Source organism: Ictidomys tridecemlineatus, chromosome 2, assembly GCF_052094955.1.
Source record: "Ictidomys tridecemlineatus isolate mIctTri1 chromosome 2, mIctTri1.hap1, whole genome shotgun sequence".
NCBI lineage: Eukaryota > Metazoa > Chordata > Mammalia > Rodentia > Sciuridae > Ictidomys > Ictidomys tridecemlineatus.
In genome coordinates this window covers 183,226,419-183,239,049 of record NC_135478.1, presented here as the reverse complement: position 1 = coordinate 183,239,049, position 12,631 = coordinate 183,226,419, and the positions used below count along the sequence as shown (strand labels likewise).

The 12,631-nt window shown below is 33.1% G+C and overlaps 1 protein-coding gene across 1 annotated transcript in view; it reads right to left on the bottom strand.

Moving 5' to 3' along the window:
- Window positions 1-12,631, bottom strand: part of Slc13a1 (solute carrier family 13 member 1) — a 91,857-nt gene that overhangs the window by 39,436 nt on the left and 39,790 nt on the right. Inside the window, exons 3-6 of the mRNA XM_040291609.2 lie at window positions 11,363-11,499; window positions 9,096-9,283; window positions 8,385-8,436; window positions 8,253-8,301 (exon numbers count right to left, since the gene is read on the bottom strand). Of these exons, the coding sequence (XP_040147543.1) occupies window positions 8,253-8,301; window positions 8,385-8,436; window positions 9,096-9,283; window positions 11,363-11,499 (426 nt within the window). The remainder of the gene's footprint in view (window positions 1-8,252; window positions 8,302-8,384; window positions 8,437-9,095; window positions 9,284-11,362; window positions 11,500-12,631) is intronic.

Sequence of the window (12,631 nt, the reverse complement as noted above, 5' to 3'; positions counted from 1 at the left end):
GTGGAATTTAGGAAGACATGTAGGGATTTAACTGCTTCATAAGCAAATTTTCTAAACTTTGAAAGCAGCTTCTATGTAAACTGGATTATTTATTGGGTTTCTTTACTACTGATCTAGTATTTATGTTCCTGGATAACTGAATATTTTTTCACCCATATTTTTACTTTTTAATTTCCAAAATGATTTCGTTGCCATCTCTTCTCTTGATATTTATATAATTGTGATTGTAACTTAAAACAGTCTATTTGTTCTTATATTAATGGAGACTCAGAATAAAGTGGAGGTAAATGGGCCTGTTTAATTAACCATCTTAATGGAAAATGCAACATGTATATTTTATTTAAAAAACAAGAAGTTGACTAAATCTTTACTAATAATTAATGCACAGATTGACCTTGGTGTCTTTATGGTAGATTCACATGTTGGTGGATGATGTCAAGAATAAAGGGAGGAATGCATAGAGCTCCATAGTGCACAGATATTGAGACATTGAGGTCCTGTCTCCCTTGTTTGCAATATTGAATTTCCATGTGCTCAGTTAAGTGGATATCAGATTATGTTAATTACTTCTAATTAAATCAGTCTTCCCATAAAATGCATAAGGCTTGCAAATAATTTCTATAAGGACATACTTTCTCTGAAAAAACCACAGAATGAAATTAATACATAACTGAAGTGTGAGAAAACCTAAGAGAGGATTCTTCCCTTACTCTTGTGTGAGCTCTTCGTGAAGATCCAGTGGAGATCTGTTCAGTACTAACCTGAACAACACAGAGGAGCTGTAATAAAATTTAAATGATCAAGGACACTCTTTGGGATAGGATTTACATCTATTTTATCTTGACTTTTTTATATTTGTATATCATGTTATTTATTTTATATTTTATATTTTTAGTTATTTTAGTTATTAAAGAACTATGTGAAATATGGTGAATTGGGATAACAGCTTATATAGTAAGAGTAGGATAAACTAAGATATTTAAAATTTAGCATTCAAGGCATAAAAACTCTTCATAAAAAGTATTATTTCTTTCATCAGTGATGAAAAATCATTAAATCAAGGATTGATTTACAAAATGGTATTACCCTAAATGTTAACTATTTAGAAGCTTCCTTTGCAGTTTCTTGACTAAGTGCGTAAGTGCTTGCGTGCACGCGTGCGCGCACACACACACACACACACATTCAAAAAAACCTTGTTATTTGTATAGTGGTAAAACTGACTGAAATGGTTTAATATAGACAATATAGCAGATTTGTTGATTCGTCATATGACAAATCAAATTCCTTGTTAAACAAAATGCTATTTAAAACATTAAAATAATTTCCTAAAATGCATCACTGAACTAATACAAAAGTAAGGAATCTGTATTGACTACAAATAAAGTACAACTAGGCAATTTAAAATAAAGGAGTAATAAGTCAGGTTTACATGTGAGGGCTTCAGTTTATATTGTTGCAAAAAAAAATTGCAATGGAAGATAATGCCCAAGGTCAACTGAGTGGGGAGGAATCATATGGGAAAACATTCACAAAGTTGCCATCCCTTGTAGAAATAGAGAGCAATAAAATGCCAGACTGAGTTAAGGAAAAATATGAAGTCCTCTGAAAATTCCTAAATATGGGCATGGCTTTTAGCATAAAGTGGCATCACTTGTGTCTTCAAAGAAAAAAATAATAATATAATTTGAACTTTTATAAGCAGTTGCAATCCCAAACTTCAATAATTTCCATAGAAATTTTTAAAAATCCTAGCATTTCAACTAGCACAAAACATTCAAGAAAATAAGACAACAAAATGAAAATGATAAGAAAATAAAAATGACCAAAGAGAGAAACCAATGAGGACACTGGTTGCTAAAGGTACTAGATGCAGAACATAAGTAAATAATCTATTACTAATTAATTTGGAGAAGGGATTGAAAATATTAGCATAGAGAAAGAGATTGTGAAATAATCAAGCACATCTTAAAAAGAGGCAAATGGAATTTAAACACTCAGTGAATACTCAAAATGAAATAGAAGTAGAATTACTGAGCTGGAAGATAAATCTAAGTTATTATCCATAATTCAATCCAGCAAGACAAAGAGAAGGAAAATAAAAAGAGATGTCAGTAATCTTAGAAGATAAAGTGAGAAAACTTAATATGGATTTAATTGGAAACTAGAGGGAAGGAATAAGGAAAACCAGAAAATTGAATATTGAAAAATGATACTTGAGACTTCTTAAGAATTATTGGAAGAGATCAATAAACAGAGTCAGAAGGAATGTATTTTTAAGTATGTCAAAATGAAATTCTAGAGCACACACCACATAACTCTTTAATCAATGAGAAAAGATTGCTTACAAAGGAGTAATTCTTTAACTGATAGCTTGCTGATTTTTTCACAAAAGAAAAAAACCCAATGGGAATATATCTCAATGTAGAAAGAAAATATTAGGCAACCTAGCACTTCATAACCACACAAAATTTTTTTTTTAAATCATAAAGACCTTTCTATTAGCCAAAATCTTAAGAGTTTAACATCAAAAGATACTCTTGAAGTACATTCTGGCTCTTGGACAAGACTTGTAAGATTAATAAAATAAAAATATTTTTGGAAAGATTACTTGAATAAAATGTTTAGAAGCACAAGTAAAAATAATACATCAGTACTAAAGATATTAAATAAATAAGTAGATATAAGAAATAACCAGGTATTTTTGCATGAATTCCTAGAAAATTGCAACTAATTCAAATAGAAGTAGAAAATCTGAATATTCCTAAAACCAGATGAATAATAAAATAAATTATAACTATATATGCTCTGTACTTTCATCTTTGCTGGTTCTATTAGCTGTAATACTAAATAGATGGAGAGAGATAGCACAACCACCTTGGACCAAAGGGTTCAATAGTGAGGATTGTAGAGTACAAACAGAAAGAGCTACGGTATTCCAGATTATGGAACCAGTCTATTTCTAGCTATTTGATACTCTTGATCTTTTGGGTATTTGTTGCCATGGTAAAATCCACACCCTTAATAACAAACCAAAAAAAAAAAAGCAGAATAATTAATGCAAAATTTTGTACGGTGGCTGTCTTTACAAGGGTGTGGAGGTGATTGTGTGTGGAAGGAAATGGAATCAGATAAAGGCTCATGGAGATTTCTAAAAATTGTTATGTTCTATTTCTTAAACTAAATTGTGGTATATAACCATTTCATTCACTATGCTTTTTAAAAATACTGTAATATTTTACAATGTGCATAGTTATGAAATATTTCATAATAAAAGTACATAAAAATTTGGGAACAAAATAAATATATTCCTTTAAAAAAAAACACCTCTGGAAGATGCATAGGAACACACTGGTGAGGTTTTCAAGAAATGACATAAAGTATTCAAACAAATTATGTAAGGTGGGATGTTTATAGTATAGATAAATCAAAGTATGAATGCTTCCAATATGCTCATGCTATTGGCTAGATAATATTTCAACAACATAGGATGTGAAGAACTACATTTTTGTAATTCATAAAACTAAAGATACATGAGAGAAAAAAATATTATCAACAGTCAATAATTTCTTTAATAAAAATTGTTGTGGTAACACAATGAAGTATTGACATCAATGGAATTAGAACTTTGACTTCAGTCAAAATAGAAATTTGAAAAGAGGTCTCATCTGTGGACTGCTGCTGTGCTTCCTAAAAGTGTCGGGGAGTCAACTTCCCTTTCTGGATTATCTCCTCTATAAACACTGTCTCTGAACAACAGGATTTAGATGAGTAAAAGAGGACATCTAAAGAGTGTCAGGTGAAGACTGAGTGGCACTAACACTGACTTTGCCACTGAATTTTACCCAATCTAGGAAACAGGAAGAGTAATCAGGAAAAAAAATGCCTATAGTACCTCTGTAATCCAAGATAAAATTTTCTTTTTCATATTTGTTCTAAGGGTCTGATGTTCTAGAATTGCTGTCTCCTTATTTGGTGAAACTAATGTCTCTCATTCTTAATATTAAGAAACATGTTCACTGCTGTACTTACCAGACCCTTTGAATTCTTGCAATAAGCATTTTCACTCCCTAATAAACAACACTTAATTTAAAACAAGCTGAAATTTGTTGTAAGAATTTTTTTTCTTTGAACTTTTCCCTTTGAGGAACAGCAAGTTATATTAAATGAATGAAAAATAATTATCTCATATTTTTCATTAAAAGCATACTGATTTTCCAGGTTGTTTCATTTGAAGATGCCTGGAGGTTTAGACATTGATCTAGAGTAAAATTCTGAGGTGTCTTTTTGAATAATACTAAGACTTATTTGTGAGGGAAAGAACTAGTAACTCGATTCCTTTTTTTGTAACTGCTAATTGATTTTTGATACCTAGGGCTCATTTCTCATGGAAACCATAAGAATGATGGTTGATCTAGCTGCCCATTGGAACCTGACAAATAGATTCCCCCAGGTACAGTTAGTGTCCTTTTGAGGTCATCCTTTCCTTTCCCAGTTCCTTTTCCTCTCTAAAAACATTTCAGCTATGTTCAGAGAGTAATATAGGATTGATGGACAATGCATCTATATCTACCCACCACTTTTATTTTAGATACCAGTAGGGAGTCCTGTTAATGTTGATGCCATGTCCTATAGTGAGAGAAGTTGGTGGGTCCTGGAAAATACCTCTTTTTATGTGCAGCATAGGAATGTAATTCTTAGATAGGAATTCTCCTAAATCACTTCCAGGAATCTGAGGGACTACTGAATATCTATCATCTTCAACAGTAACACATGATCATTACCACCATTAGCAGTAAAAGTGGCAGCAAATTATCACCTCTATCATCTACATGAGAACTCTGTAGCTCTATTAACAAGAATTTTCAGGGAGACAAATTTTAGCTCCAAACCATTTTTTATCTTTCCACCTACAATGAAATTAATTGTGGCTCATGCCATAATTTTATCTTTAAGCCTTTATCTATTTACTTCTTTTCTTATTATATATATATATACATATATATATATATGTATGTGTGTATATGTATGTATATATATACATATATATATGTATATATATACATATATATATATTTTGCATGGTTAATTGAAATTAAAGAAAATATCTAAAATTAATGACTTACTAAGCAATTATTTACTAAAAGTTTATTTATGTCATGTACTTTTCCAGATATTTGAGATACATAATAAATAAACAAATTCACTACCACTATAAATCTTGTGTTTTGGTGAAGAAAACAGTAAATTAAAAAATAAATAAAAATTAAGCAAATTATACATTTTATAAGAAGGGTATGGATTCATGCTTTAGAAAAAGAAGGGAGTCAGAGGATTAGGAGGAGGGGTGTCAGATATAGCAATTACAGTGAAACAGGGAAGTTAGAGCAGGCCTTGTTGACAAGGAAGCACTTGAGCAAATGTTAAATGTATATATTTTTCACCAATATTATTGTTATTATAGACTTAAAATTTATTTGGGAGCAATTATTAATTTTTTTGAACTCATTAGGAACTTCCTATTTACTACATAACAAATTTCATATGGACCATTTTCCTTGGAAGGAAATATAGCTTTAAAAAATGAAGTAAGATTACTGGTCATCTTGGGTTTCTTTAATTGGATTTGTTCAGGGATTTGGATTAAAGAAATATTCTTAATTTTGTACTAAACAAATAGGGATTCAATTAATAATTATAGTTTTCATTAGAAATCAAATTCATCTTTTTCGGAAGGAACATGGCAAAATGGTGCAAATTATTTTAAAAAAATAAATCTAAGCTTTACATATTGTATCTCATTGTTGAAATATACTTTAAATCACTCACCCCCAACAGGAAGTAATATTTAGATCTTCTTTGGCCTGTAGGTCAAGTTCAAAGTGAAACTACAGAGATTTTATTTTGCTAACCTACCTACTCCAAGATGACAGAAGACCAAACGTATAAATGTAAATGTCCGTTATATTTTATAGTTAGATGAATTGTAGTTTCTTCCATATAATCTCATAGTGTTTAATTACCTAGTAAACCTAGCAGAGAACAGTGCAGTTCATTATAATCATAATATAACCATATATGTTTATTCTTAAAAGAGAGTTATAATTGCAAAGACATCAAGACATATCTTAAAGTACTATATATAAAATAGTCCTTTTGTTCAATTTCTTAAAACCAGTTTTCTAGAGCAAAAAGAAAAAGTTCTTTAATTTTCCTTTTATATAAAGCTTAATTTTTAAATACTGGGTACTAGAAAAACTGTAGGATCAGCATTTAGTTTTGGTTTCCACCCCTTAACTTGGATATCAAATCTTCATTACCTAAAATGCACCCAAATTATCTTACCATTCTCCATGGAAAAGTTAGTCTCCATTAGAACAATGGAGGCATCTCCAACACCTTTCTCTTTCTCATCCCCAGTGCCTAATTAATCAAAAAGCTCATATTCCCTTGCTGTGAACAGTGTTAGCAGAGTGAAATTCCCTAAGGCAGATGTTGTATGCTGCCCACCATCTCCCAGGCTAACTATTTCCCATAAAATGAGCTGTAAAACTTCTTTGCATTGCATGAAGAGCGATCCTTAATCTGGCCAATCTATTTAATCACTGCACTCAGCACAGCAGCTAATCACCTCTAGTACCCATGTAGAAGAGGTGTCTGGAAAGCCAGCTATCTACAGAGTTGGGTCTTTGAATGAGGTGTACCCTCTGATTAGAATGTCAATTCCTTTCCTCATGTTTTGCATTCACTTAATAATTCATTGGTAAATACCTATTGAGTACCTTCTCTGTGTCAGGCAATAGAATATACTAGGGTCTACCACAGTGCAAAGTAGCCATGTGCCTGTTCTCATGGGGTTTGCATTCCTCCGCTTGCACACACTATCATCTTCTCAGACCCCGGGTCTTCACAGTGTGCTCAGATTGAACTGATTCTCCTGCTTCTGACAGGCTTGGCCTCTGTGCAAGTCTCTGTTGTGGTATTTATGTCCGACTTGTTTTGGAAGCCCATATTTGCCACTAGATCCTTAGCTGCTTACAATAGAGTGGGTCTTTTCATCAGTAAACCATCCTACAATTCTCTGGACAAAATTGAATATGAAATCACATTTAAAAGACTTTGACTCAAAGTTTAAGTGTCCTGCCAGAAAACTAGCTTTCAAAAGAGTGACCACAAGAAAGTTACAGAGTGCATAAATATTCTTTCTGGTCAGGCTTGCCAATTTACAGGATAGTTTTTGAAGTGCACTTCCATTGCGTTATTTTGAGACATACCTGGCTAACTATTGATTTTTTAATTATTTTTAAAAAATTACCTCTATCCCTAATTATAACAATGTTTTAATAAGTATATTTGCAATTTGCCTCTTTAAAAATCCTTAATCTACATGTAACTAATGGCTTAAAACTAATCTTTGTGTGTATTTTCTCTTTATATAGAAATTGCTCTTTCCTTGAAGATTTCTGTAAACTAGGAGAGTGGGGTTTTGTTTGTTTGTTTGTTTTTGTTTTTGATTTTTCCCTATTGAGCTGCATGATAATGCATGATAGCCTGAGGATGAAACATATGCCCCACTCTTCTATTCCTAATGCCATGGTTACCGTAGGACTATTTCTATGCAGGATTATTTTGCAGTGGTCTCAAGATATATTGCTCCCAGTGCAACCTAGTATCCTACTTTCATATTGATTTATTCTGGGAAAGAAATTCTATGGGATAGTTTACAAAGTTTAATATCTAGAATGGGTATGACTCTTTCATCTTTATTTGACAGAAAAAACTCATGAGTTCTGTGTTGAATTTTTTAGTGGCAATGGAGACACTAAAACTATGTGATCATTTATAATTATATGAACAGAAGTGCTCAAAATTTATAACCTGGAACAATGAGAATGCTCCTTATGAAAATCAGGTTATTGGGTCAACAATATTTTCATAAGAAAATGAAACAAATTCTGAGACTAGAATTTTATTTCTTTAAACTGCATTGCTAACTGCCATCATTTTGATTCTAGTAGAAAGAGAAAATAATGATGCTAATTTTCAGAGCCTAAAGTGGTTCCTATCTGTATGATGATTTCAGTCTATCCTTGAAGCCTTACCAAATCATCAGATCACACTTTGACTTAGTCAGGCAAAGTATTTTGGGGGGAAAGAAGCAAGTACTATGTTTTAAAATACATGTTTTATACAACTACAGCTCTAATGTAATTTCATATATAATTATTTAGAAAGAACCAAAATTCATATACCTTTTCCATATCCATCTTGCTTGAAACTTTCTCTGCATCATTACTGTATCTGAAAAATAAATTGGACCTGTTTATAATTTTATTAAAATATAATTTGGAAAAAATCCTCATCAAAATGTCAATGTTCTTTACTTTGGTTTTGTTTTCTCTTTCTTCTTATTTGTTTCTTGTCCAATAACAGTTTCTGCAAAACATTAAGTAAAAGGAAAACAATTTAAATGAGGGTTTATCATTGGGTTTTCGTGTGTATGTGTGTGTGTGTGTGTGTGTATGTGTCTGCGCACGCATGTGCGCATGTGTGTGTATGAGAAAATGGAATTATTACTAGAAATTACAAATGAACAAATTTACCTTATATTGATATAGCATTCATCTTAAAAAGTATTTTAGAAACACAAACATTCCCTACATTTTTCATTGCATAAAAGCAGTTCATCAGAGCCAGAAATAGCCACAGTCATATTTGCTGTTGTATACAAATAGAATGTAGGAATTAAAGACTGCCAATATTGAGCAGTAAAGTAATTTTAGGAAAGGAAAAAAAAATAACCTGGAAGTCTCCTGAGAGAGACATAACAGAATGTTTCATTGAATTGACTGGAGAGTAGAAAAGGCATTCTTCCTCTTTTTGCCAGAAAGTAGTAATTCAACAAATAGTTGAAGGTAAAATATTTGCATAATGTAATTTATTTGTAGAGATATTAGGGACTATAGAAGGAGGAAGATTAAATTCACACTGTGCATATATGGATAGTTAATTCAAAATATAACCCATGGTTCTTGAATTTTTTATGCCTGTTGCCCAAATGACTAGACCCCACTACAGCCATATCAACATGATACCATCAACTTCCAGGACATGGTTGGCAGATTCATTGTAATAAGTCATCTGAGTGGCCTCGGCCTCTGCTTCAGCCCTGATGATCTGCTGTGCCACAGCTTCCACAATGGGCATCACCATGGCAGTAGTAGAGGTGTTGCTAAGCCACATGGATAGGAGGGCAGTGCTGCTCATGAACCCCAGCGTCAGTCTGCAAGGAGAGAGTGTCACATGGATCTCAGCTCTGTCTCCAGAGGCTCTTAGTTAATTGTAAGAGAGTAGTTGAGTTAGGAGTTAAATTTTTCAAAACATGGAAAGTTAAGGTTCCTCCCAGAGGGTGAATGCTGAGTACAGTCATACATAGGTAGAAATCAAAGTAACACATGTTAAAGTGGAGTTTTCAAGGGATCTATCTCCTAGGGAACTATAAAAATTCTTCCTTTGAAAAACAGAAAAAAAAATCACTAAACTTACACCAAACTGCAAGTTGGTATGTGCCTAACAGCTTGTAATTTTACACTAATACATGAATACTCTTTTCAGATGACACCTTCAGATACAAGTAAGATGGAATTGCAATCAAGTTTTGAATTTAGGGCCCCTTACTTTTTATCTTTTGGGCATATATCTTTTTATTAGTATGTGTGCCAAGGCGGTACAAGAACAAGGAGAGAGATATTTATACAATATCTCTTTCCTTGTTTACTCTTCTGGTTCAATGATATATGATAGAGAAAATAGTTAAGTCACTTGCTAAAATGAGGTTGCAGAATTTTCTGTAGATTCTGTTACTTAGTTTTCCTGAATTGGCATTCCTTCCTGTTGTCAGCAACAGACTTTATTATATTCTCTTTTAGAGTAGTTGATCCTTCACTATAACATACCTAAGACTTTAGAATTTTAAACCATCACACTTGGGAAAAAACATGATCTCCTTTGAGTAGGAAGCCTTAAAAATTCATTCAGAACCCATTTATAATGTTCTCTGACTTTCTTTTAAAATAGATTTACAAGAACAATTAGGTGCTATGCTTCCGACTCAGGCATAATGAATGTTTTCTGTGTTTCTATTTATTTTACTTTATCAAAGAAAAAGTGAAAAAAACTTTTAGAAATATACTTAAATAAGAAATGATTAAAAAAACAATAGAAGTATTTTTAATTCATGGTATCTATTAGATGTGCAATCTTCCTATTTTAAAAAAAAGTTGATATGAGGAATAGCTTCTGATGAAAACACCTTAAATTGAAAAGCCACTTAGTGACATAATGGACAAGACCTTTGTCCTATTGTGCAGTACATTTTACCCAGATATGGGGCAATGACCAGAAAAGATGCACCTCTTAGTACCTAAGAGGTATGAACCACCATTTCATATATATATATTATACAATTTTTAAGTAACTTTTTCCAAATTGTTTGCTATGAGTCATATATATATACATATGCATTACATATACATATACATATGTATATCCATTGTATTTTGCAAAATAATTTATTTCATAAATAATAAACACAGATGCAGCTATGCCCTTGAAGGAATTATGCAACTGAAGTCAATAAAACTTTCTTATTTTCCAAAGAAAGATGAAAAGGAAAAATATCACCTAAGGCAAAATATCACTATGCAAATAATTCTGACACTGGAAATTTTCGTTAGTCTATGTTCATGTGCTTAAGAGGAGATGGAATAAAATAAAAATAGCTAATTCATTTAATTAAAAAACCAGTCATTTCAGTGAGGCTAAAATCAGTCAAAGGAGTGATTTTGCATTCTATAGATGGATGTTCTTAATTGATTGTTTCACTTTACAATAGTTGATTTTAAAAGAAAAAATGTTCACCTTGGAATTTTTCAGCACACATTTGTATTTTGTCAGTAATGTCTTTGTCTTTGTTTATAACATCCTCCCTGTTGATAAAAGATGCTCTTGAACAAGTTCTGAATGTGTAATCACAAATAAACAAGATAGGAATAAAATCTCCTCTGAAGTCTATCAATCTTGCCTGTTGAAGTTCAAGGCTTCTCTCATCTTTGACTCCAATGGTGCATTAAGGTGAGAGAGTCTTGTGCATTTATCCCAAGCTCACTGTAATTAGACCTGCAGTGACAGGAGAGTTGTTGATTTCTCCCCCTCCTACAACTCAAGCACACTTTATATCACTTTTATATTTGCAGAGGAAAAAAACCCATAAGCCAGACTGGATGTGCATTACTTATTTGGTCATCTGCATGAAATTGTCTGTTCAGAATGTTGAACTGGAAGGAGTAAACACGGTACTTACCGTGCTGGGTTCACACCCACCATCATCACCATCCTCAGAGCAATCCTCTTGTGCAAATTCCATTTTTCTATTGATGTTGCTAAACAGATGACTCCAATTAGCAGCAGGTGAAAGTCTTTGAAATAAGCAGATGCCGCCTGAAATTACAATTAAATTCATGATTATTAATATTGGTGGGGGGGAAAAATAACATTGCACAAGAAAGCCATTGTTGGGATGCTCCGTTGACCTTCAAATAATAGTTTTCTATTTTGTTGAGACATGTCCATGTGTTTGAATACAAATGTAAATATCTTCTACATTCTTACCCATTAATAATTCTGTCAAGAAAAATATACAGAAAAAAACATATGCAAGTGCTTCTATTTATTTCTCCATCTATAATCTGGAGTTAATTTTTTATGTTTATAGTATAGTGACAATGACTAAGACTTGGGAAAGTCCTGAATCAAGCTCCCACCTACATATCCCTGAATCACCACCAAACTGCAAATATCCTCTTATGTTTGCTTGGTACTGGGGATGCTTTACCACATCCCTAGTCAGGTTTTATTTATTTATTTATTTATTTGGAGATAGTTCCTCACTAAGATGCTGAGACTGGCCTCTAATTTGGGATCCTCTTGCCTCAGCCTCCCTAGGTGCTGGGATTACAGTCATGTATCCCCATGCCCAGCTCCAAATGTCCTCACCATCACCCACTATGTCATAACTACAGAGTCCTTCCTTCACATTATGAACGATTTGAACTTCAAAATTATTCATTACAAAATAAACACCCTGAAATGAAGGCCAATATTTTAAGATACTCTCAGGTAACATTGAAAGGTTAATAATCTTGAGAACTGTTTGCTAATCTTGTTCCCAGAATGTGCTGTCCCCAACTGACAAACTGCAGAACGTATTCCCTCACCCGGTTGCAGGCAAACCGCCCACTCGCCCTGACCTGTCAATAAACTTCCCTCCCTGCCCTCTCCAAGGAAAGTATATAAGCTCTGCTTAAGCTGTTCTTAGGGCTCTTTGCTCTATTCAAGTGAGCTCTGAGCCCCAGCATGCTGGACCCCAATAAACCCTTTGCTGTTGCATGAGACAGTCTCTTGGTGGTCTCTTCCTCCGACACTCGCCTGACCTTTACATTTGGAGGTTCCACCGAGATCCGGCAGTGGCGGACAAAAGACCCCCAATGGGCCCCTCTCGAGGTAAGTAAGGCGCCTCTTTCTGGTTTCTTCTTTCTGGTTTCAGGTTTCTGGTTCTAGGTTTCAGGTTTCT